General features: G+C 47.1%; 1 protein-coding gene across 1 annotated transcript; it reads left to right on the top strand.

Moving 5' to 3' along the window:
• The first annotated feature begins 839 nt into the window (after nt 1-839).
• Nucleotides 840-21,866, top strand: LOC119397524 (cytochrome P450 2B2). The gene is made up of 8 exons (XM_037664948.1): nt 840-1,060; nt 2,053-2,180; nt 4,785-4,882; nt 6,304-6,605; nt 8,770-8,882; nt 16,414-16,678; nt 19,009-19,196; nt 21,676-21,866. The coding sequence occupies exons 1-8, from the start codon at nt 840-842 to the stop codon at nt 21,864-21,866; spliced, it is 1,506 nt and encodes a 501-aa protein (XP_037520876.1).
• The last annotated feature ends 1,312 nt before the right edge of the window (nt 21,867-23,178 follow it).

Below are 23,178 nucleotides of genomic sequence, written 5' to 3'. Positions count from 1 at the left end.
ACATGCGCTTATCCTGTAGCCTTCCTCGCCTCGTCCCACGTTTTTTTCGCGCTATTTTCATTCATAATGAATTACCAACTCGCCCAACAGTCTATTCTTCCAAGTGCATTGTTCGTTGGTTTTCGTATGGTCGTTTCTGTCTAACGAATAAACGAGCCCTTGATCCATTGCCCTTCTTTCATATATATATATATATATATATATATATATATATATATATATATATATATATATATATATATATATAACCACGAATTTACTAGCGGCAGTAACACCTGCTCGAGAAGCTCTCGAACATGGCCGACTTTGAATAGCACCTGTTGAAGGGGGTCGCTCGTAAAGTATCTTATGAAATGCAACATGTACACGTATATCCTGCCAACACCGACAGCGTGCGCTTTTGTACTTCTCAGACAAGCTGAAAGCTCCGCATGCACTGCGCCGTAGAACGCGGGTATATAACAGTGAGTAGCTACGGCAAGCGATCGTGTGTGTACAGTTAGCAGTAATTGTGAAGTTGGTGTTCAGTAGTAGTTTACGGTATTGACATATAGTTTTGAAGGAAAGTAACTGGAATAGTGGGGTGCTGTTTCGGTGCCTCAGTATTATCTATAGTCTGTGGAACAATTATGATATAGCGACAAAAAAAAAGGGGGAGGTTAGAGTTGAATCCTGGCTGGCTACTACCTTAATTCAAATGTGGTTATAGGATAGAGTTAGAGGAAAACACGAAAAGGCAGGGACGTTAGCCAGAGGGAACAACCGGCTTGCTGCCCTGCGCGTTGAAGGTGAATAGAAGGCAACAGGTCGAAGAAAGTATAGTTGCGCTAACGGCAAATATGCTGGAGGCAGTGGTACGAGAGCTCGTAATCACGGCGCTGTTCATTGCACTGGGGGCGCCACTGGTGCATTACCTGTGGTTCCTGTTGCGGAGGGCTCTTCGACGAGATTTGCCGCCTGGACCACGAGGCTTGCCTCTTCTGGGTTACCTGCCCTTTATGACCAAGGACGTACATCAGAAAATCAACACGCTGCGACGGAAGTACGGCGACGTGTTCGGGTACGTTCGTCGACAACGTCTTTCGGTGTAGTGAGACAGTACGTACATATCGGACACATAGTTTCGGAATTGTGCTAACTGCCGCGCGGACTTCTTGAATGTAGTAGTAGAATTAGGCGTAGTGAAGTAAGTACAATGGTTGGCGAAGCGCAAAGAACAGGATCTAGCTCGAGAGGCCCATCTAAGAGCAAGACAAGGAAAATGTAGAAATAAAAAAAATGGCTGGATTGTTGATTTAGGTTTCTTGTACTTAAAATAGGAAGTCAGAATCTGTAGTAAATGTATGAAGTGATTTTTAAATTTACGCGGTAAATGTAATGGACCAGTCCTGTTCAGATGATCTCCATTGCCTTGCCAATTGATCGGTTTGTTGATAATAATTCAACTAGGTTGGCTCTGTGAAATAACTTTCTGCTACCAAAAGTTACTACGAATTATGGTAAACAAACTGCCTGTTTCCGTGGAATTTCTATATGGAACACTGTTAACCCTCACTTAAAAATATTGTCGTTAAACTATTTTAGATCATCTTTGAAAACATACCTACTATCGTCCCATTAATTAGTCTATAATTCAGTTTTTGCGTTGTCTTTATTGATGTTTTTCTAGGTATTTTTGATTATATATATTCAATCCATACCTTCATAAGAAATCCATTTCTGTGCTTACTAAAGTTGCTTTGTCCGATTTTGAAAGGAGGCCACTCCATAGTTCTTACTTTCGGGCCTCCTCCTGAAAATGTTGTACCTTCATATATGCATTGTATTTTGCGATTCTGTTAATAAACTAATAACAATAACGATAAGTTATGGCACAACGGAGGAGTTCTCTTGAACAGGGACATGAACATTTATTTATTAACCAACGGTGTAGTGAGGTGTTCCTCCCTTCGTGAGGACTTACGTAAGTCGAAGGAACAGTAGGCACTGTTGAACGGAGGACCCCTGTGTTGCCCAATAAATAAATTTTTACTTCACTGTCGTACTCTGCAGGCTCCACCTCGGTTTCCGGTACGTGGTCTTCCTGTGCGACTTCGAGCCAATAAAGGAGGCCCTCTCGAAAGATGCACTGCTTGATCGGGCTGAAGAGTTTCCCCTCAATGTTCACGAGAAATCTCAGAGTAAGCACCATTTGCTTTGATTAGCAGTAACAGAGAAAAGTCTTGAGAGCCTTGAAGGAGATGTGTCTTTCAATCACTCAGTAGCTTCTAATGTTCATCCGTGTTAGGTTGGTATGGACAGGGCATGTATACAGCGCGAAGCCAAGATAACTGCTGGTCATTAAGAGTAACATATTGGATTCCAAGAGAAGGCAAGCGCGCGAGGAGGAGGCAGAATGTTAGGTAGGCAGGAGACATTAAGAAACTTGCGGGGATAACGTGTCCGCAGCAAGGACAGGACCGGATTAATTGCCGAAACTGGAAAGAGGTCTTTGCCCTACAGTGGGCGTAGTCAGGCTGATGACGTTGGTGAGTGAGTGAGTGAGTGAGTGAGTGAGTGAGTGAGTGAGTGAGTGAGTGAGTGAGTGAGTGAGTGAGTGAGTGAGTGAGTGAGTGAGTGAGTGAGTGAGTGAGTGAGTGAGTGAGTGAGTGAGTGAGTGAGTGAGTGAGTGAGTGAGTGAGTGAGTGAGAAGAAGTAATGGGGACGAAGTTCATTTAACCTCATTGGGTCTGAAGCTGAACATATATTATTGGCCTAGTTGGCGCATGACAGTGACCTCTCCAATCCATATTGGAAACTATTGAGAAAACCTGTTTAGACTGATTTTATGCATATGATTTGATCTAAACGTGCAGCGCTTCGAGTCGCTTCATGTGCCAACTCATTCTGCGTCCCTATAACTGGACTTTCCCAATTTGAGCGCTGGCATGTAACTGGACGTTGTGTAGTGTTATTTACAGCATATGCGGTGTTCGTATAACTGCATTTTATGTGAACTGTAGTGTTATGTGACGGGACTGTATTTGCGTTTTTTTTTCGTGTTGTTATGCGGATGGACTTATATCAACTCCGCCTTTTGTGTAACTCTTTGTTTTTTCATTGCTGTGATTTTCACATATCCTATCATCCGTGAAAAGAAGTAGCCGGTGCTATAAAAAAAACACCAACATCTCCTAAACATCATATGATAATAATATAATACTACTTGCTTAAACGTAGTCTTCGAGTTATTATAGTCTCGCTTAGGACTCGGAGTCAGTATTAACAGTGAACATCTAATTAAGCAATGGTTCGCAGATAACATTTTGTGATGTTCAGAAAACTTGAAGATGACGTTCACGAAGCGACTAGGACATTAGCCGACAGAATGCAACAACGCGGGCCGTGCCTACGTAAGGGGACTGGAACGCATTAGGCCCCTTGAGCCATTGGCAAAGCCAAGAGGGGGAAAGGGGCTAAGGCCCCCCTGAATTTTTTCAAATTCGCATGTGTAAATGTATCGTCCTCAGATACTGAAACGCTATAGTCGGCTAGAATGATGGCTGGTGCCTTTTAAGGAGAAAGCCTTAATAATAGTAATTGTTCGTGTTTAACGTCCCAAAACCACGATATGATTATGAGAGACGCCGTAGTGGAGGGCTCCGGAAATTTCGGCCACCTGGGGTTCTTTAACGTGCACCTAAATCTAAGTACACGGGTCTCTAGCATTCTGGCCTCCATCGAAAATGCGGCCGCCGCGGCCGGGATTTGATCCCGCGACCTGCGGGTCAGCAGTCGAGCAACTTAACCACTAGACCACCGTGGCGAGTAAGGCGATGTGATTCAAAAAATGATGCAAAAATCATCGTCTGATGACGTCATCATGACGTCATATATCGCCACAACTTGCGGCGTCACCATGACGTCACATAACGCGACGTTTTAATTGCTAAGTACTGTACACGCACGCATACAAACTAACATACGGAGATACATAAAGGGTGACCCCTCTTTCTCGCTGTCTTTGACGTTCTTCATAAGAAATATTGATTTAGAACGAACAAGAATATTAAGATTGCAATCAAACGTGCCCTTTTTATTTTCTCTGTGTCCCACACAAAGAAATAGGTGGCCCCCTATATTATAGCTCTGGAAAGCGTTCCAGCGCAGTCATGGACGAGACGAGTACAGCCCGTATCGTAGAACACGAGCAGCTAGAAATAACGACACGGTGCTGAAATCAGCTGCGTACAGCGCATCTTGCGCAACGTGCCCTAGTTTCTGCAAAGTCGTTCGACCTTTCGTGTAAGGCTGCGACGAGCAAAGCGCGATTGCGGACGCGGATAAGAGTTTTCGTCAAGCTGTTGGCTACAAGCTTTAACCAACACAAAACAAACGTTGCACAAGACCAGCTCGAGTCTATAGTTTTCATGGAACCAACCCACCAAACCAAACCCAACCCACCAAACCCACCAAACCGACCGACCGACCGACCGACCGACCGACCGACCGACCGACCGACCGACCGACCAACCAAATTCACTTTACTACAGCGTCTCTCCTGATCTCCGTGAGAAAAAAAACCAGCTCCGCTTCGCGGACATTGATGAAACAACGAAGCTAGTGGCGTTCCCTTCGTCAGGCTAACGCATTTCCATGTTTTGCAAGTAACTCGTGATGATGATCTTTTGCATCACTCGTGTGGACGCCGACGGAAGACGCCGATGCAGGACGCCGGTCAATTTTCGCGTTTGATATCGCGTAGCCACGAACCGGTACACTCAATCTCTCATTTCTCCGTGCAGGCATCATTATAGCTAATGGGCCACGGTGGAAGGAGCAGCGCATGTTCATGTCGAAGGCACTGAGGACACTGACGCCGACTCTGGAGATGCACGCACATGTGAGCAATACAGCTGTCCCAGCGTTCATTTTCTTGGCGTCGTGTCGGTGTTAGTGAATGCCGAAACCCTCGGTTCTCCCGATCCTAATCCAGTGATCCTAATCGCTCTCTGGCATAGAGCTTCTTACAATAATACCTAGAGGGGAATCTGGCGCTAGTGTCTACGCGGGCTCCTTGAGCGGCGCTTCAACATTTTAGGAAACTCTATGGCTTCAACCACTATGGGAATGATGGGAAGTACAGGCTTCGGATCTGCTTCGGATGGCTTTCGTTCTTGAGATTCGCGTCGATTGTTTGCGGAGTGTAAAACAAAGTGATATAACATTATTTCTAATTAAAACTTGTTTCATATTTTGTACGTAAAACTTATTACAAAAAGTTCGCTTGACCGTGAGATGGAAGTGAAACCTGGACAAATTCAACCACCAGGGTATGCATTGCTCTGCAATTGTGTTCGAGATTTGGCATCACCAAATAATGAATCATTTATTTACAACAATAGAAAACAAACATGCTTGTTTTCTCCTCGAAAGTACGCATTATCTATTTATGGAAATAACAGTACTGTATTGAGGGAGAAACACTTAACGTATTGTCTGCTGCGATGCCAGGTGCGTCTGTCCAAGTGGTCTGTCTCCAACACATCTCTCGTTTTCTTGTGAAGTCGAGTCAGAGGAGCGTGACGGTGCATCTACTTAGCTTCACCGTCGTTTTGCAGCCGATTTGAACGAGCTTTGGCAAGACGCGCTTATCAAAAGACGTGAGCTCTATGCAATTTCCTGCACTGGCATGGGACGCTACATCTATGCGCAGCGGTGAGTGCATGACGCTTTACTAAAACTGCCATATACAACCTGTAACGCTGCAACGAAACAGCAAATCAAGAGATCTAGCTGTTTTCAGCCTCTTTGAACAACAAAGGTGCTGCTTGAGTGCTTTGAAACGCACCCCACTACCCATGCCTCGCGAATAACAAAACTGAAACTGTAGAAAAAGATCCGTAGACAGTTCGCTAGCTAACGCTATCCAATCCGAAGCCTGTACTTCCCATCATTCCCATGGTGGTTGAAGGATCGCAGCGCCAGTTTCCTCTCTATGTTAAAGTCCCTAGATTTTTCCTTGCTCTTAACAGGGAAAAATCTAGGGACTTTACTCTAGGTTATTGCATGAAACTCTATGCTTTCTGGCTTTCGGTTTGCTTTAGGGAATAGTATACAGAATAATATACTATACTAAACTATACTGTACATATCAGCGCTTCGTCCAGTGCGTGCTTCGTTGAACCCTCGATTACCTCGTTGGATGGAAGGCTTTATTATCGCAGCATGCGAAGATGGTGTCGCCTTATTCGTTTTAAGTTTTATTATCTTACCGGACACGTGGTGTACACGTGGTGTCTGATCGATAGATCTATTTTGCAGAAAGAATTGTCGAACCTGGTGCACGAGCTGGCATCCAGCAAGGGCGAACCCGTGGCCATCGCCTCGCTGTTGACACCCAGCACGTCCAACGTCATGACGGCGCTGGTGTATGGTCGGAGGTTCGAGTACGGCAGCCCCGAACGGGTTGAGCTGGACGAGCTCGCTCATGTGATCCCGGCGTTGTCGGCCCAGGTGTTGGCCATCAACTTCTTCCCGTGGCTGCGTAGAGTGATCTCCCTCCTTTCCGTAGGAGCCTGCGGGAGGCTGAGGAGTGCCATGATACGTAGGGATCACTTGTCAGAGTGAGTGGGCCCAGTGGGACTGTAGCAGTGTTTCAAGAGATAAAAAATACTCCAGCACGGGGTATCGTTGAAGCTCATTTGTATTCCGACGTTACGAAAAGTTGTCCTCACTCCTTCAAGGCAGCAGCAGCGTACCCTTTTTCGGAATCGACCAACCCGAGGGGGGGGGGGGGGCGCAATAAAACTAGAGAACCCTGTGCATGCTTGAAAGAGAAACAAGAGTAGCACACGTTGCTCGTGCCACCAAAAAGTACTGGAAGCACGAAATTTACAAATACCGCAAGTCCAGAGCAGGAACGGGAGTTGTCGTTCTATACTATACAGGGTGTTTCAAAAAATGTGTCCAAAATCCTCAATACTCAGAGAAATGCGACATCTGTTCGATGCCTTCACATTTACTTCTTCTGTAACCACAGGCATCTTAAGATGGCTAAAGACATCATTTGGAACAGTAATTAAGAAAGTTAACTTAATTAACTTCTTAATTAGTGGAGTCAGGCGGTTATGTCACATGTGAGATATGAAGTCATTCATGCGAAGAACCCATTGCAGCTTAGAGATTTCGAAAAAGCGGCCTCTAGTAATAATTTCGAAGTAATGAAATTCATCCAACTTCAACGGCGAAATCGAAACAGAAACGCAGAAGACCACAACTGCCATATTCTTCCGAGACGTCCAGAATACGTGAGTGACTCTTTTTTAGCGGCAGGCATCTTAAGATGGTTAAAGACATCATTTGGGTCAATAATTAAGAAAGTTCAATTAATTAACTTTTTAATTAGTTGAGTTAGGTGGTTATGTCAAATGTGAGAATTGAAGTTATTCATGCGAAGAACCTATACCAGCTTTAGGATTAGCAAGAGCGGCCTCTAGTAATTATTGTGGCCTAATGAAATTCAACCAAATTCAGCGGCGAAACAGAAAAAACAATTCTGAAAGGGGTCATGAAGCACCCCTTGGGCTGATTGAAAAAGCACATCCTGCGGAAAGCTGACACGGCTATGAACTGCTCTGCCAAATATTACAGTCGTGCGCGCCGCGTAATGGCCACAAGCGGAGCGCGAAGTTGCCGTTTCCCCAGGCACCCTCTTTTCAAACAGAGGCCGGTTCTCACTCTCGTCGGTGGGCGGGGCGTCTGTCCGCTGTACGTCGCAAGAGACATAGCATGCTTATTGGCCGATAGCCGACGTAAATCGAGAGCGGCGTTCGGATCAGATGCGCTTCTTGCCGCGGGGCGCCGCCACTTGCCGGCGCGGCACTCCTCAGTACACGGTAGCCGCACTCGCGCAAGCGAATCACAGCGGGAGAGCGATCGCGTTTCATGACGCGCGCTGGCGTAACTTCTTTCCCCCATGCCATCCCTCCCTGTCTAGCTTCCAGTGCGCTCGTCGGCACGAGAAAAGAGAGAAAGCGCTGGGAGCGTGCGCCAAACCCCCGTAACTCCGCTGATTCTTGACGGATTCGAGAAATTCTTGCGGCTATCGATTCGGGAGGCAGTACACTCCGATACTGAGGCCATTAGATCATTACTTGGAAAAGTGGTTCATGACCCCTTGAAGGCAGCGAGCAAATATCGCATTTTCGTGATTTTGGAGGATTTTGGACACATTTCTTGAAACACCCGGTACAGACTGCACTCTACACCTCAAGTGGGCTACCATAACATATTATTTCGCAGCCCACGTGAACTTGTAACGGCGTTTCAAAAGGTTTTGCGAAAAAATTCTACACTCTCCACTTATTGCTACGTATCAGAGAACGGTGCATAATGCATTTTTTTAGTTTTCCGCTTTAGATAAATGCAATGGAAGGAAATGCTACCGAATTGTGACATCGTTTTTTATTGCTGCACTATTTTTTTAGAAATTCGCAATTTTCAATCACTTTTCTTACAACCACCGTGGCGGCTTAGCCATTATGGCGTTGCGTCACTAAACACGAAGAGGCTACATGGCTCGACTCCCGACCACGACGGCCACATGACGATGACGATCAAGCGCAATATGTTTACTAATCAAATCGAAAATCCACTTTCTACAATGTCTAGTTTGTTTTTTTTTATTTTAAATTCTTTTAAATGCAGAAGACCTCATCGATCGGTCGAGCGGTTTCGAATACACGGATCTAAATATTTGGTCAGTTTCTTTTTCTCGATTTTTCACAGGTCCTTTATAGACGTTCACGAGAAAACCTACCAAGACGGCATGTGTCGCGACTATGTCGACAGTTTTCTCGGTGAGATGAAAAGACATGGACAACAGAAAAAAACGTTAACACGTGAGTGTTCAGAGTCTTTTTTTTTTGTTATTGCGACATAGACTCACACAGTGCCAATTCGACGAACACGATATCCATCAGCTTGACCTTAAAAGGAGTACTGACACGAGTATTAGGAATGTTCGCATTTTACGGATGTATTTCGGTGCGGCCATATTGGGCTTGCCGTTTTGTATATTTAACAACTAAACGAACAGTGCTACGGTAGGCGCATGCGCACGAAAACGGTTTGGCTGGTGCACTTGACGTTTCATTACCTTCTCAGTTTGCGTCGCGATATGCAAGAATAAGAAAACACTCGTTTAACAGCCCAAGGTATGTAAAATCGTCTATACAAGCAGCAACTCTGTCGGCTGTTGTGAATTGCACATGGTCCTAGTAAACGACGATGAATGATTTGTCTTCTAGTGACTCCGACACCGATTTCCGTGATTTCGGCCACGTGGAGGATACAAACTTTGCAAACCCCGCGTACTGTGTTGACTCATCATGAGAATGTCCACAGCTGCGGGGCTTTCCTGCAGGTTCGGGGTGACGACAACAGTGAAATGAAATTAAAATAGTTTATGTGTGTTTCCTAGCTCCGCTGTGTGGAGAGCGTTAAGACTGCATGCCAAGGAAGCAAAAAAAAAAAAAAAACCCGTCCATTTAGCGCTGCCTCAAAATCATGTCAGTATTCCTTTAAACCCAATCTTTACACAGTAAAAGCTCGTTAATTCGACACTCGTTAATTCGGAAAATCGTATAATTCGGACGTGTTCCCTAGTCACGGCCAGCATATACATTGTTTATTGCCATCAAACTCTCGTTAATTCGGTTACATTTGTCCTCAACACGGTTAATTCGGACGATCCGCGAAGCCCGCCTATAGTTCGAAGCGCCGCAGACATGGCTGCAGATGTGAGGCGCAAAAGTGCAAAAACGGCGTTCGCGGACAAGCGAAATGAGGCGGTGCTGTCCGCATCGCTATCTTCATCAGTTGGTGATGGTTTTGTCCCCATGCGGATCCGGCATTCGCAGCTTCGTTTTAACTTAATGCAACGCACGTGCAATGTCACAAAACCCAAACATGGCAGAAGCTGTTGAAGATGAAGAGCTTTCAGCCGCGGTCGGTATGCTGGCATAAAACCCGTTTGCTACATCGTGATGGACGAACTATCAGTTGCTGGCCATTTCACCTTCGAAAGAACTATATCGTCACGTGCGCATCGTGATGGTGGCAGTACGTAATAAGGGAGGGGTGCAGGGCGTGTTTCGGACTAATCAAACATCGAGTCTGGCGCTCTGGTCGCATTAAAAATGAACTCACAGAATGACGAAAATCGCGGCTCTTATGCAAGATAAGGGCAGGACTTACGTATTTATCAAGAAAATGAAAGTGTATTCATGTAATAGACATTTGTGCATTGTTTTCTTGATACTTCCGATATATATATATATATATATATATATATTGTTACGTGCACAAGAGATGTTTAAGGGGTATTTAATGAACACCGAGGCACAAAAGACCGTGGTGATCGGAGGAGCAGCGTCGTCGTCGTCTTCCTCTTCTCCAGCTGCTCTCGATTCCCTCTGGCAGTGACACTTCGTAACATTCCTCCTCTCTCAGACGAAGGCCTCCGGGCGAGTCATTCCTGCTTCCTTCCCGTGAATGGCTTCAGGCGGGCAACATGCGTCACCTCAGTCTTGCGTGAACGGCGGCCACTTGCAGTAAGACGCGCTATCTCGTAATTGACATCGCTTAGACGATCGAGAATAACGAACGGGCCGGTGTAGTCTGCGAGAAGTTTTTGGCTCAAGCCGCGTCGGCGTACTGGAGTCCACAGCCAAACACGATCACCGGGAACATAGGTGACATGTCGGTGTTGGCTGTCATAGCGTGTTTTAGAGCAGTCTTGCGCGGCCAATGTACGTAGGCGTGCAAGTCGACGAGCCTCTTCTGCACGACACAATGTCTCGGCGATTGACAAATCGTCTTGGATAACAAAAGGAAAGACAGTGTCCAGCGAATGACGCGGTGAACGTGCGTACAGGAGGAAGAAAGGGCTATAGCCTGTGGTTTCGTGCTTCGCAGTGTTGAAAGCGTATGTCACGAACGGTAATACTTCATCCCAGTTTTTGTGGTCCGAAGCGACGTACATTGATAACATGTTTATCAATGTTCGGTTTGTGCGCTCGACGAGGCCATTAGTTTGCGGATGATAAGGTGTTGAGTGACGGAACTTGAAGGCACACGAACGGAGTAATTCTTCCACAACATCGGCAGTAAACTGGCGACCACGGTCACTTATTATCACTCGAGGAGGCCCATGTCGAAGTATGATGGAGTGGAGTATAAAGTCAGAAACCTGGGCTGCCGTGGCGGAGGATAAGGCTGCCGTCTCGCAGTACCGTGTCATGTAGTCGGCACACACAATTATCCACCTGTTGCCTCTCGAAGAACGCGGAAACGGTCCGATCAAGTCTATGCCGACCTTTTCGAACGGAGTGCTGGGTGGATCTACTGGCTGGGGGTAACCGACTGGAGCTGAGGTAGGTCGCTTGTGGCTCTGACATTGGGTACAACTAGCCACATAGGTGTCAACTGTTTTGCGCATTTGAGGCCAGTAGAATCGGTCTTTGGTGCGGCTTAGTGTTCGCGTGGTCCCTAAGTGACCAGACGTCGGGTCATCGTGCGTAATACGCAGAACAGATGTCTGAAGAGACTCGGGAACCACCAGTAGAAAGCGAGCGCCCGTCGTTGATAAGTTCCTCTTGTAAAGAAGGCCATCTCGGGTGCAAAATCGGCCTTCGCTTATGGAGCCTTGCGTTGGAGGAAAAAGAGCTTTCAAGCTGGGGTCTTTGCGCTGCTCAGCGGCGAAAGTCGAAGCATCCGGAAAGTCAGCTGACAGAGAAGCGATAAGATGGTCAAAGTTGTCGGCTTCACAATCTGTCGTCGGTAGTGGCATCCTAGAAAGGCAATCCGCATCAGCGTGTCGACGGCCACTTTTGTACGAAATAGTGAATTCGTATTCTTGTAGACGAAGGGCCCATCGAGCGAGGCGTCCGGATGGGTCGCGAAGGTTGACCAACCAGCATAGAGAATGGTGATCTGTTACGATGGTAAACGGGCGACCGTAAATGTACGAGCGAAACCGCTGCACGGCAAATACGACTGCGAGGCATTCCTGCTCGGTTACAGTGTAGTTGCGTTCAGGCTTGCTTAAGGAACGGCTTGCATACGTTACGACATGTTCTTTGTTGCCAGAGCGCTGAATAAGAACGGCGCCGATGCCGACGCCACTTGCGTCTGTGTGAATCTCTCTTGGAGACGAAGGGTCGAAGTGCCGAAGGATTGGTTGTGAAGTTAACAGAAACTTCAGCTGGCGAAAAGCGGTATCACAGTCAGGGGTCCACTGAAACGGAGTGTTCTTGCGTAGAAGATTCGTGAGGGGGTGACAGATATCCGAGAAGCCGGGTATGAACCGCCGAAAATATGAGCAGAGCCCGATGAAGCTACGAAGCTGTTTCAGAGATTTAGGAGGTTCGAATGATGCAACGGCTTCTGTCTTCTGTGGGTCAGGTCTAATGCCATCTTTATCGACGAGATGTCCTAACACTAAAGTTTGACGCTCAGCAAAATGGCACTTCTTTGAATTCAACACAAGCCCAGCCTTTTCAATACAGTCGAGCACAATATCCAGACGAGTATTATGCTCCTGAAATGTGCGTCCAAAAATTACTACGTCATCAAGGTAGCACATACAAATCTGCCATTTCAAGCCCCGCAGAATAGTGTCCATGAATCTTTCGAATGTCGCCGGCGCATTACACAATCCGAACGGCATCACGTTGAATTCGTACAGCCCGTCTGGGGTAACGAATGCCGTTTTTTCCTTGTCAGCTGCGTGCATTGGAATTTGCCAATAACCGGACCTTAAATCAACAGAGGAAAAATAGGAAGCAGAATGTAAACAGTCTATGGCGTCATCAATACGCGGCAGCGGATAGACATCTTTTTTGGTAACGGAATTCAGTCGGCGATAGTCTACGCAGAATCTCCACGTACCATCTTTCTTCTTCACAAGAATGACTGGTGCGGCCCAGGGACTCGCCGATTCTTGAATTACTCCCTTCGTTAGCATCTCTTGCACTTGCTCGTTGATAATCTCGCGCTCTGATGGTGCCACTCTGTAAGGCTTCTGCCGTATGGGATGCGCGGACGCGGTGTTGATTCGATGACGTATTCGAGACGATGGAATTGAGGGCATTTGGCTGCGTTTTGAGAAGTCGAACACTTTAGAGTGCTTGGAGAGAACGTCAAGGAGGGTGTGACGTTCGCTTTGGCTAAGTGACTTGCTGATCATTTGTAGCAGTTTTAAATCATCTGACCGTTGAGAAGCTACATATCCGTTCTCGCCTGCGGCATCGAGAAGAGCCACCAGCGTCGTAGATGATTCGGGGTTGAATGCAGCAAGTTTCATGCCACCAGGCAACACTGCAGGCTCCATTGAATTGTTGATTGCCCACACACTTGTGCGTCCGTTAACTACAGACACCACGCAATGGGGGATTAAAATGTTCTTCTTCACACAGGCCCAAGGAATCGGTTCGAGTGTGGCGTCGAACGTGGCGAGGTCGTTACTAGAACAAGTCACTGGAACACGCATGGCAGAGAATGCAGGAACGACCGTGTCCTCGGAGACAAAAAAGCTGCAATCATCACGCGGTGAATTCTCCAAGAGCGCAGCTGGAAAACTACCGTGCACGGAAAGGTGCCCACTTCTGCAGTCAACGGTTGCCCCACACTCCCGCAAGAAATCGATTCCCAAAATAACGTCATGCGTGGATCGCGTAATAACAGCAAATTCTGTGGGAAACACTTTGCCGCACAAGGACACATCCACAGTACAAACTCCCACAGGACACAACGCGTCACCACTCATACCACGTAATGTCACTCCACGACTCAAACAAAACATCACCTTAGGCCCAAGAAGGTTCTTGAAATTAGCACTCATTACACAAATAGTCGCACCCGTATCCACAAGTGCCATGGTAGGGACACCATCAACAAGTACGTGAACTTTGTTCTTGAGCATAAACAATGACGGAGGTATGTCTGTCGATAGTGCCTGGTATCCTGCGGCCTCACCCCCATTGGCCGCGCCTGCTAGTTTTCCGGCGGCGGTGATTGCGTACGACGCCGCGGCGATGGGGATCGTGGAGCACGTGGAGCTGGCGGTGGAGTCAAGCTTCGATCAGAGGCCGGCGACGGGTAGCGTAAACTGGCAGATGTGCGTGGTGGCCGTGGCGTAGAGAACGTGTGGTCAAAAGGCTGGGTGTCCATGGGCAAGGGCTCTCGCTGGTATGAAGGGCGGTAGTTGCAGAAACGTGAGATGTGACCCGGAACACCACATCGGTAGCACACCGGAAGAGGTCGGGACACACGTGGCTGCTCAGAGTAGCCAGCCCTATGAGAAGGCGTAGGATGGGAATATCGCTCTTCACGGGCACCGTAGCCAGCCGAAATTCGCTGAGGGAAACGAGGTGAGCGCAAACGTCGTTCGTCATTCGAGGGTGGCCGATACGAGAACCCAGATCGCCGTGTGCCTCTGTATTCGTCGGAATCTGCCGAATTAACTGATGGTTGCCATGGAGCCAGAGTAGCCGGGGTTCGTGCGCGTTCTGCGTCTCTTGCATAGCTGTCCTGGAAGTCGCTGGGGTCATGAGAGATTGGCTGACACCGAAACAGCTCTTCTCTCACAATCTGCCGTATTGTCGATGCCAGGTCATTGGGCGTCATTGTGTCGACACTAGCCACCGTCGGGACGTTGGAGAGACGGCCAAATTTTGGCGCTATCCGTCGCATCTTTAGCGTTTCAAATGTCCGACAATGCTGCATCACGTCGGACACGGAGGTCAGGCTCTCTTTTCCGATCAGGAAATTGTACACATCTTCCGCTATCCCCTTCAGAACGTGTTCAACCTTATCTTCTTCAGTCATCCTGGCATCCACTATGTTACACAGCTTCAAAATTTCTTCAATGTACGTGGTACACGTCTCACCTGGAAGCTGTGCCCTCTGAGCCAATGTCTGCTCCGCCCGCTTCTTCTTCGCGTTGGAATCACCGAAACACTTCTGTACTTCCTCAACAAAACGATCCCAAGATGTGAACATGTCTTCGTGGTTCTCGTACCACATGAGAGCTGTGTTAGTCAGTGAAAATACAACATGACTGAGCTGCTCTGACGAATCCCAGCCGTTGCTTCTGCTCACCCTCTTGTATTTCTTCAGCCACTCGTCCACGTCTTCTCCAGAGGTCCCGCCAAAGTTCGGCGGAACTCGATAGTAAGGCAAGGAACCTATCGCTGTCGCCCTCGAAGCACCAGCGCTCTGGTCGTGAGACATCTCGATCGGCGATGGTGGGAGACCGGCAAGACGGCGGCTGCGGCGAAGTCCAGGTAGTAGTGCTTCCGTCGTGGGGTTCGTCGTACCCCGCACCTTCCACCAATCTGTTACGTGCACAAGAGATGTTTAAGGGGTATTTAATGAACACCGAGGCACAACATCGAGAGCAGCTGGAGAAGAGGAAGACGACGACGACGCTGCTCCTCCGATTCCCTCTGGCAGTGACACTTCGTAACAATATATATATATATATATACACACACGCGCGTGCATATGTCGGCAGCACAACTGGACCTCACTTAGACTCACTCAAGAAATGTTTTTTGCTGTGAGGGCTCACACGGACTCAGAGTCACGGCTTCACTTGAGTCTGACTGAGCCTGAGTGAGTCGACTCATGTGTCCCTAGGCGTAAAATTAGCTTTTCCGATCATCGTGTCAATCCTCTTCAACGCCAATATCTCACATAATCGGTGCTCTACGATACACCGTTTGACCTTGTACCTTCAAATACGAGATATCATCATATATCATACGTCACCATTATCATATATCAATTCAGTAAGGACATGTTTATGAAATACGCGACTCACACGAGGTATCTTTACCAAGAACTTCCCATGAAAGAGGTTGCGGGGGGAGGTCATGGCGCCCCTTTCCCTATCTCACGCATCTGATCAGTAAATATTGAGGTGGCGCATGAATGCTAGTGTACTGAGATAAGTGTACATTTGAGTATAAACATAAGCCGATATAAGGCTGATATTAATGCTGAAGATGAGTAGATAGGCCCATAAGTCAGCAACAAACGGTGGAGCTCACTCGGATTCACTCAAGAAATATGTATTGCGCTTAGAGCTCACTCGGACTCAGACTCACTAAAATTATCTTCAACCGGACTCCCTCAGACTCAAACTCACCAAAATATTACTCACCCGAACTCACTCAGACTCAGACTCACGGCCCGATCTGAGTCTGAGTGAGTCGACTTATCATGAGTGAGTTTGACGACCTATGTATGCGTGCGCGCGCGCGCGCGCGCGTGTGTGTGTGTGCGTGTGCGTGCGTGTGTGTGTGTGTGCCACGCTTTTTAATGCGACAAACTACTCTTTCTATCATCGACCACGCTGCGCTGCAGGCGACGTTCTCACGAGCAACGCGTCTTCATTCTTCGGCGCCGGAAGCGAGACGCTGCGCTCCACGACAGAGTGGCTTCTGATGATGTGCGCAGCCAAGCCGGAAATGCAGGCCCGCATGCGCACCGAGATCGACTCCGTGATCGGCGACAGGAGTCCGGGATCACACGTCCTGTGGGAAGACCGCACCAGGACGCCGTACACGCAGGCCTTCATCTGGGAGATGGCGCGCTGCGAGCCAATCAACCCTGTCGGCTTCATGCGACGGTCAGTCCTGTGTTTTCGGAGTTTATTATTATTATTCTTTAAAATTCGGAAGGTGTTTTCCGGAGTTTACTTTTTCGCGGAAATTCGGCGTCTGTCGAAGTTTATTTCTCGTAAATCCCCAATTCTGCAAAATCCGGGGTTTAATTTTGCATTATTCTCAACAATCCGATGTCTTAGATGAAACGATATCTGAACACAAGAATATCGCAACACAGCAAGCGTATTTTAGTTGTACTTGAATACAAATTGAATACGAATACTTGAATACAAAATGTGCGTATTACAACCTTAAAGTTTGTTGAAACAGACGCAGTCACACTTTACGAGGTCAGTATGTTCGATGTCGTCTGGCGCGTCCCAGTGCCGTCAGGGGACCGTGCATCAAGATGTCGTCTCGCGATTCCGGGGGCCCCACTATAAGTTGACGTCTCTCGCTCCGTGCGCGACAAGCCCTTTGTTAAATGCGCGATGAGCGCGGTCTACAAGATACTGCTGACGCAAGGTAGAGAGCTTATAGACGTCGAGGAAGGCAGCCGGTGTGTTAAACTAAACTCTTTATTTGGCCGAACTTGTGGCCGGGAAACGGAAAGTCAACTACAGCAATACCCGCTGTACTGTACACTGATAGCGGCGAACAGAGCGTCGGCCGTCGATAAACTGATCATCGCTGTGACGCGCCGTCTTTTATACATCACGCATCGAACTTTCCAGCCATATCACTGGTGGTCGCGCAAGCTCTGGAATAATCTTGACTCTTCGCTTTCTGCGCGCAATCTTAACAAAATGATCTACTACGATCGCGAAGCTTCTCAAACACTGCGGCGCGGTCTGCGTCGAGCGTTGCTAACCGTCCTTGCGGGTCAAACCCGAATACATCAAAATAAAACAATAAGCGGGCGTGGCAATGCCCCCCTCTGAGAAAGCATCGTCCCGATGGGTTAAACTGAACAAGAAAGTAAAAAAAAAATGCATGTAACTCGAGAAAACAGCAATGAAGCAAGCAAAAGCAGAGTCCTCAGGTTCCTCAACGTGCATAAAACGGCTTAAGGCGCACGACGTGAACTACTTCAGGTCGTGCGCTGCGCCGCTGAGAGTTTGTGATGCTGTCCGGAACAACCCGAAATTCCTACCGAAATTACGGCAAATTATTTAAAAGCTTTATATTATACAATATATCAAACTAATTCTCGTTTTTTTTTTCTTTTTGCGAGTTCGATATATGCGGGTTTGACTGTGTTTTTCATTACAGAGAAGCTGGATGGCTAAGTTGTGACGGATCGCGTCCACGGACAAAAAAAAAAAAAAAAAAAAAACGCGTAGAACAACAATTTCGCCATTACGTCAAAGTAAACACAAAGGTGCATGATTTCGCCGACATATACAGAATGACGCGAACAGTATTCAACTCCAACTTTTTTATTCTAGTTACAGACTAGATACGTCCTCCGGGGCTAAAAGCTGCCGTCAGCAGCTTGACTGGACCCAGGAGGCGTTGTACATGACAGCGCGATAACAGTAAACGCTTCGGTACAAAACTAAAACGCAAATTTGACACTCAGATACAGGTTTTACGACGGGATGTTTAATATTCAACAAGAGACATTGTTGTGCACATAGAGAGGCAATAAAACAAAACATGGTCATTTGATATGCATCGTTATACATTAATATATATTTTACATGTTAACGAAATACATCTTGAATTCCTTGCGAGATAGATTGGTAGCGTTAACATGATTATTTAGAATTTTCGGCAAATTGTGTTTAATGGATTGCAACTTATATTCGGTGCTAAATACAGATTGGTTGCGAAAGAGACTGCTTGAAAGACAATAGCACTGGCGTAGCAGTCGAATCATGGCATTTTTGTACTTTCGAAACAATGGGGTATCTTATGTACAACAGGATTTTATCTTCAGATGAACGTAGGCCGCCGTTGATGAGATAGTATGCTCGTCATACACAAGCGAAACGCCGGGATCTTTGAGTGTATGTCTCATTATGCGGTCAATGCGGTCAATGGTGATATATAAATTCACCCTAACAATATTCACTATACCAGACCCACACCATAGTCACAGCTTCGCTGGCTTCCACTTTCACATTAGATGGAAAGGCTCCGAGTTTTTATTTAAGCGTGCTTTATTCGGTTAGACAGAAGCTCCCAGCAGCAATAACTGGTGTACAACTCGACCGAATTTGTTCCAGTTACCGTATGCTTAGCTATAGGATAAGCGAGCAAGCATAAACTAACCTGCTTGGGGACGTTTGAACGACACGTGATACTTAGGTTGTCACCTCCCCCGCCCCCCCCCCCCCCCCATACACAGTGCGAGAGGGGACGTCAGAGTGAGCGGTTACGTCATTCCAAGAGACAGCATCGTGATTCCTTCGCTGAGGTCCGTCTTCGAGGACAAGTCCTTCTGGAAGGACCCGGAAGTCTTCCGGCCCGAACGCTTCCTGATCGACGGAGGCGTCCGGGCAGCCAAGCCAGAACGGCTCATCGCCTTTTCGTACGGTAGGTAAAATATAGGAGCCAGAGCGGAGGCTACTTCGTACCGTGATCTTCTGCCTTCTTATAGTGCTAACTTTCTTAAACAAAACCGATTTGCCCTCGCGTTTATAGAATTTTTTTTTCATCTGACTACTTATTTGCGTCCCCGTCTGTGTTATTTGTTGTTTTTTTTTTTCATCTTTTCTTTCCTCTTTATTTCCCCCCGTAACTTCATTTCCTCTGTGTTCCCCCCTTCCTGTAGGAGCAGGCAGGCGTTGTGCCTCTTCAGGTGGCAGTTGTCAGCATGTTCCCTCCCTATTTCCTCTGTGTCTTCGTGTTTTCTATGTATCCAAACCAAATGATACTACTACTGCTACTACTACTACTAATAATTATATACCAGAACATATTACTGGGGCTCACCCATTTTCGGGAAGGGCACCTAATCTCGACTGCATCAGCCAGAGTGATTATATTCAGTGCGCTGGTTCAAATAGTGGCTGCGAGAGTGACAGCTTGAGGCGTAGACGGAAAAATTTTTTTCGGGGGTTTCTACCGCTCTTTCTTAATGTTCGTGCGTGCGTTTGTGTGCCTGCGTGTATATATGCACACGCAAAACTGAAAAAAAAATTTCTTCTTGTGGGGGGCAAAAGGGGTTGAACACCCCCCTCCCATCTGGCTACGCCAATGGAGGGTATGATATTCTGGCATATTCGAACGCTTTCGCACGGGGCACATTTCGTATGGCTTTTCTGAAATTTTGACCTCATCGATAGTTACACATCGAACTTCAGTGTCCTGTTCGACTTTGATTTCCCTCAAGGTCGGATGACTTAGTCAATGTGACTTTTTGGGCCTGTTGGTTAAATGCATCCGCGAATCATGAAGCCTTCCGCCACCTTCACTGTGTTATTGGTATTGTTGATAACATTGCCCTGCTTATCTTTGACTGCGTTCACTTTGGTCCTTCCTATGAAGTTTGCTTTTAGCTGTTTTGATCCTGCCCCCCCCCCCCCCCTTTTTTTTTACTACTGCCTACATCTCTTTAATTTTATCTTTCTTATGCTAAACGTTTGCTAAACGTTTACTTATGTGTTATACAGTGGCATACTGTACATATACATATCATTTCTGCATCATGTTGCTTGCTTCTTCCATAGGTCGGCAAAAAAATCGGAGCTCACTCAGACTCACTCGAGAAATATATTTTGCTTTGAGGGCTCACTCGGACTCAGAATCACCAAAACTTTCCTCAACCGGACTCACTCGTACTCAGACTCACTAAACTTTTTCTTAACCGCGCTCACTCGGACTCAAGCTCACCAACATATTTCTCAGCCGGATTCACTAAGGCTCAGATTCACGGCTTCACCTGAGTCTGAGTGAGCCTGAGTGAGTCGACTAATGAGTCCATTGGCGTAAAGTTAGCTTTTTCGATCATGGTGCCAATCCTCTTTAACGCCAATGTCTCACATAATCGATACTCTACGATACGCTTTTTGATCTTGTACCTTCAAATACAAGTTGCCATCATATATCATATATATCATAATTATAATGTATCAATCCGGTATGGCCATTTTTGTGAAATACGCGGCTCAAACGAGATATTTTTATCAAAAACTTCCCATGAAATAGTTTGCGGGGCAAGGCCATGGCACCCCTCCTCCTAACTCACGCCTCTGATCAATAAATATGAGGTGGCGCATGAATGCTACTGTGCTGTTATATGTGTGAACAGACTTGAGTATAAACATAAGCCGATATACGGCTGATAGTAGCGCTGAAGATGAGTTGATAGGACCATATCAGTCGGCAACAAAAGGTGGAGCTCACTCGGTCTCACTCAAGATTCATATTTTGCGCTTAGGGCTCACTCGGACTCAGACTCACTAAAATTTTCTTCAAGCGGACTCACCGGACTCAATCTCACCAAACTAATATTCACGCGAGCTCACTCAGACTCAGACTCACGGCCCGATCTGAGTCTGAGTGAGTCGACTCATGAGTGAGTTTGCCGACCTATTATGGCTTCTCCCCTCAGTAATGTGTAAACCCAGAATCTATCTTTCTCTTTCCCGCTGCGGCTAACACTCAACCACGGGGCATACTCACGGGGTATACTGTAGGGTATACCAAACCAAAGAGGGGATGGGGGGCGGGGAAATGCCCGGCTGTTTTAACCCCCCTCCACCGCCTTTAATTTGTTTTGCGTGCTCTGAATATGGTGCTGACGCCATATATATCCTCAGCTTTAAGTGTCGGACTTCCCATAATCTAATCCCCGTCTCCCCTTTTCTGAAAAATCCTGTATCCGCACCTTTATACTCAACCGGGATCAACCTTTCTGCGTTTCCCTTATTTCTTCCTTCCCTCTCTCTCTCTCTCTCTCTTGAGGTACGAATGAATAAATACGTAAGGTAAATTACAAGTGATTAATGAGGTATTCGTTCAAGATCAGAGCAGGAGATGATTCGCATCGTAATCTTTGCCTCCATTACAGGCAAGCGCTCGTGCCCCGGCGAGGGGGTCGCCAACGTGGTGACGTTTCTCTTCCTCACCACCATCCTGCAACACTTCACCGTCGAGGTTCCTCCCGGTGGGCCGCCACTGGCTTTCGACGAGGTCTTGGGCCTCTCGCTTCGACCGCGATCGCAGAAGCTCGTCTTTCGCGCCAGAGAAGTGCTCATCTGAAATGGCTTTCAATCCCTCCAACTGCAGCAGCAGCAGTAGTAGTACCAGATCAACAGTATCGTACACTGCTGAAGGGAACGCTCGAATGGATACCCTTCGTAATGCTGCTCTCCTATCTTCAAGTGTATGTGATAACATTGTTCCTGCACATAGTCTGTAAAAACGTGTCTGAAACCGTCAGCCACCAGTAGTCTTACGCAAACCAAAGCCACTACGATATCGCCTGAGGGCGAAATCCGGACATGCCCTGGAAGCAACTGTTCCCTTTAACTGTGGAAAAGTCTGTACATCCAAAAGTTTTGGCTTACACCTACCCTGGGAGAGTGGCTAAAAATCGGGTAGTTAAGGTAAAATATTTAAAATACAGAAAATAAAACATGTTCGTTGTTTGTTAAATCCCAGACCTTCACCCTCGGCGGGGCATTCCTCAAGGGGCCGTCCTATATCCTCTCCTTTTTAATATAACTCTAATCCCCCTCGCGCAAACATTATCGGCAATATCGGCCCTACAACACTCACTGTACGCCGATGACATCACGCTTTGGACCACCACGGGCCACTGTGCCACATTCGAATAAACCCTCCAAAGAGCAACAAAAACGGTCCAAGAACACTAGCGGAGCATTGGCCTCAGCTCCTAAATCAAAACTTCTTGTCATTCGTCCCAAGGACCCATACCCTCCGGCAATATTGTTACGGAAAAAGACACCAACTCAGAGGGATACGTATCCCTGTATTGTTTACAGCTTAGGCGAGCAGCGCAACCGACGCGAACAGCACGCGCTTCTTCTCTCGTCCTTCTCTTCGTCTCCTTGGCCGCGATGCCGCTGGTACGTAGCAATATCAATATACTATTTGGATGATCAACCCATCCCTCAGGTAAACAACATCAGAGTTCTAGGCCTCCACATTTCCAATAACGGCTACAATTCCATAGCTATAGGTGCGATACGGAGGTCGGTGCAGAATATATCCGCCCTCATAAAGAGGATTTCTAATCGCCACAGGGGCAAGCGTGAAGCAGACACGCGCCGCCTTGTCCAAGCATTCTGCCTCTGTAAAATGACTTATCCCTTCTCTTATCTGCACCCTTCAACTCTCGAGAGAGATCAGGTAGATCGCCTCATCCGCACAGCATATAAAACTGCTATGCATCTTCCTAAGAGTATACCGCTACGAGCAAACTTCTCCACTTGGGTGTGCGTGACACGACTGATGAACTAGTCGAAGCACACCTCATTAGCCATTATACCCGTCTTTCCCAGTCCGAAACAGGAAGGCTGCTCTTCTTCAGCGCCTCAAAATCAACCTC

The sequence above is a fragment of the Rhipicephalus sanguineus genome, chromosome 6 (assembly GCF_013339695.2).
Source record: "Rhipicephalus sanguineus isolate Rsan-2018 chromosome 6, BIME_Rsan_1.4, whole genome shotgun sequence".
In the NCBI taxonomy this organism is placed as follows: Eukaryota; Metazoa; Arthropoda; class Arachnida; order Ixodida; family Ixodidae; genus Rhipicephalus; species Rhipicephalus sanguineus.
The sequence above is the reverse complement of the archived record's forward strand: the minus strand, read 5'-3'. Positions and strand labels throughout refer to the sequence as shown.

What these genes read in the sequence shown, in the direction of transcription:
- LOC119397524 (XM_037664948.1), top strand. Translation starts at nt 840, where the DNA reads ATGCTGGAGGCAGTGGTACGAGAGCTCGTAATCACGGCGCTGTTCATT. An exon ending in TGTTCACGAGAAATCTCAGA is followed by an intron (nt 2,181 to 4,784) that starts GTAAGCACCATT and finishes TTCTCCGTGCAG; the next exon opens with GCATCATTATAGCTAATGGG. An exon ending in CCTGTCGGCTTCATGCGACG is followed by an intron (nt 16,679 to 19,008) that starts GTCAGTCCTGTG and finishes CCCCATACACAG; the next exon opens with TGCGAGAGGGGACGTCAGAG.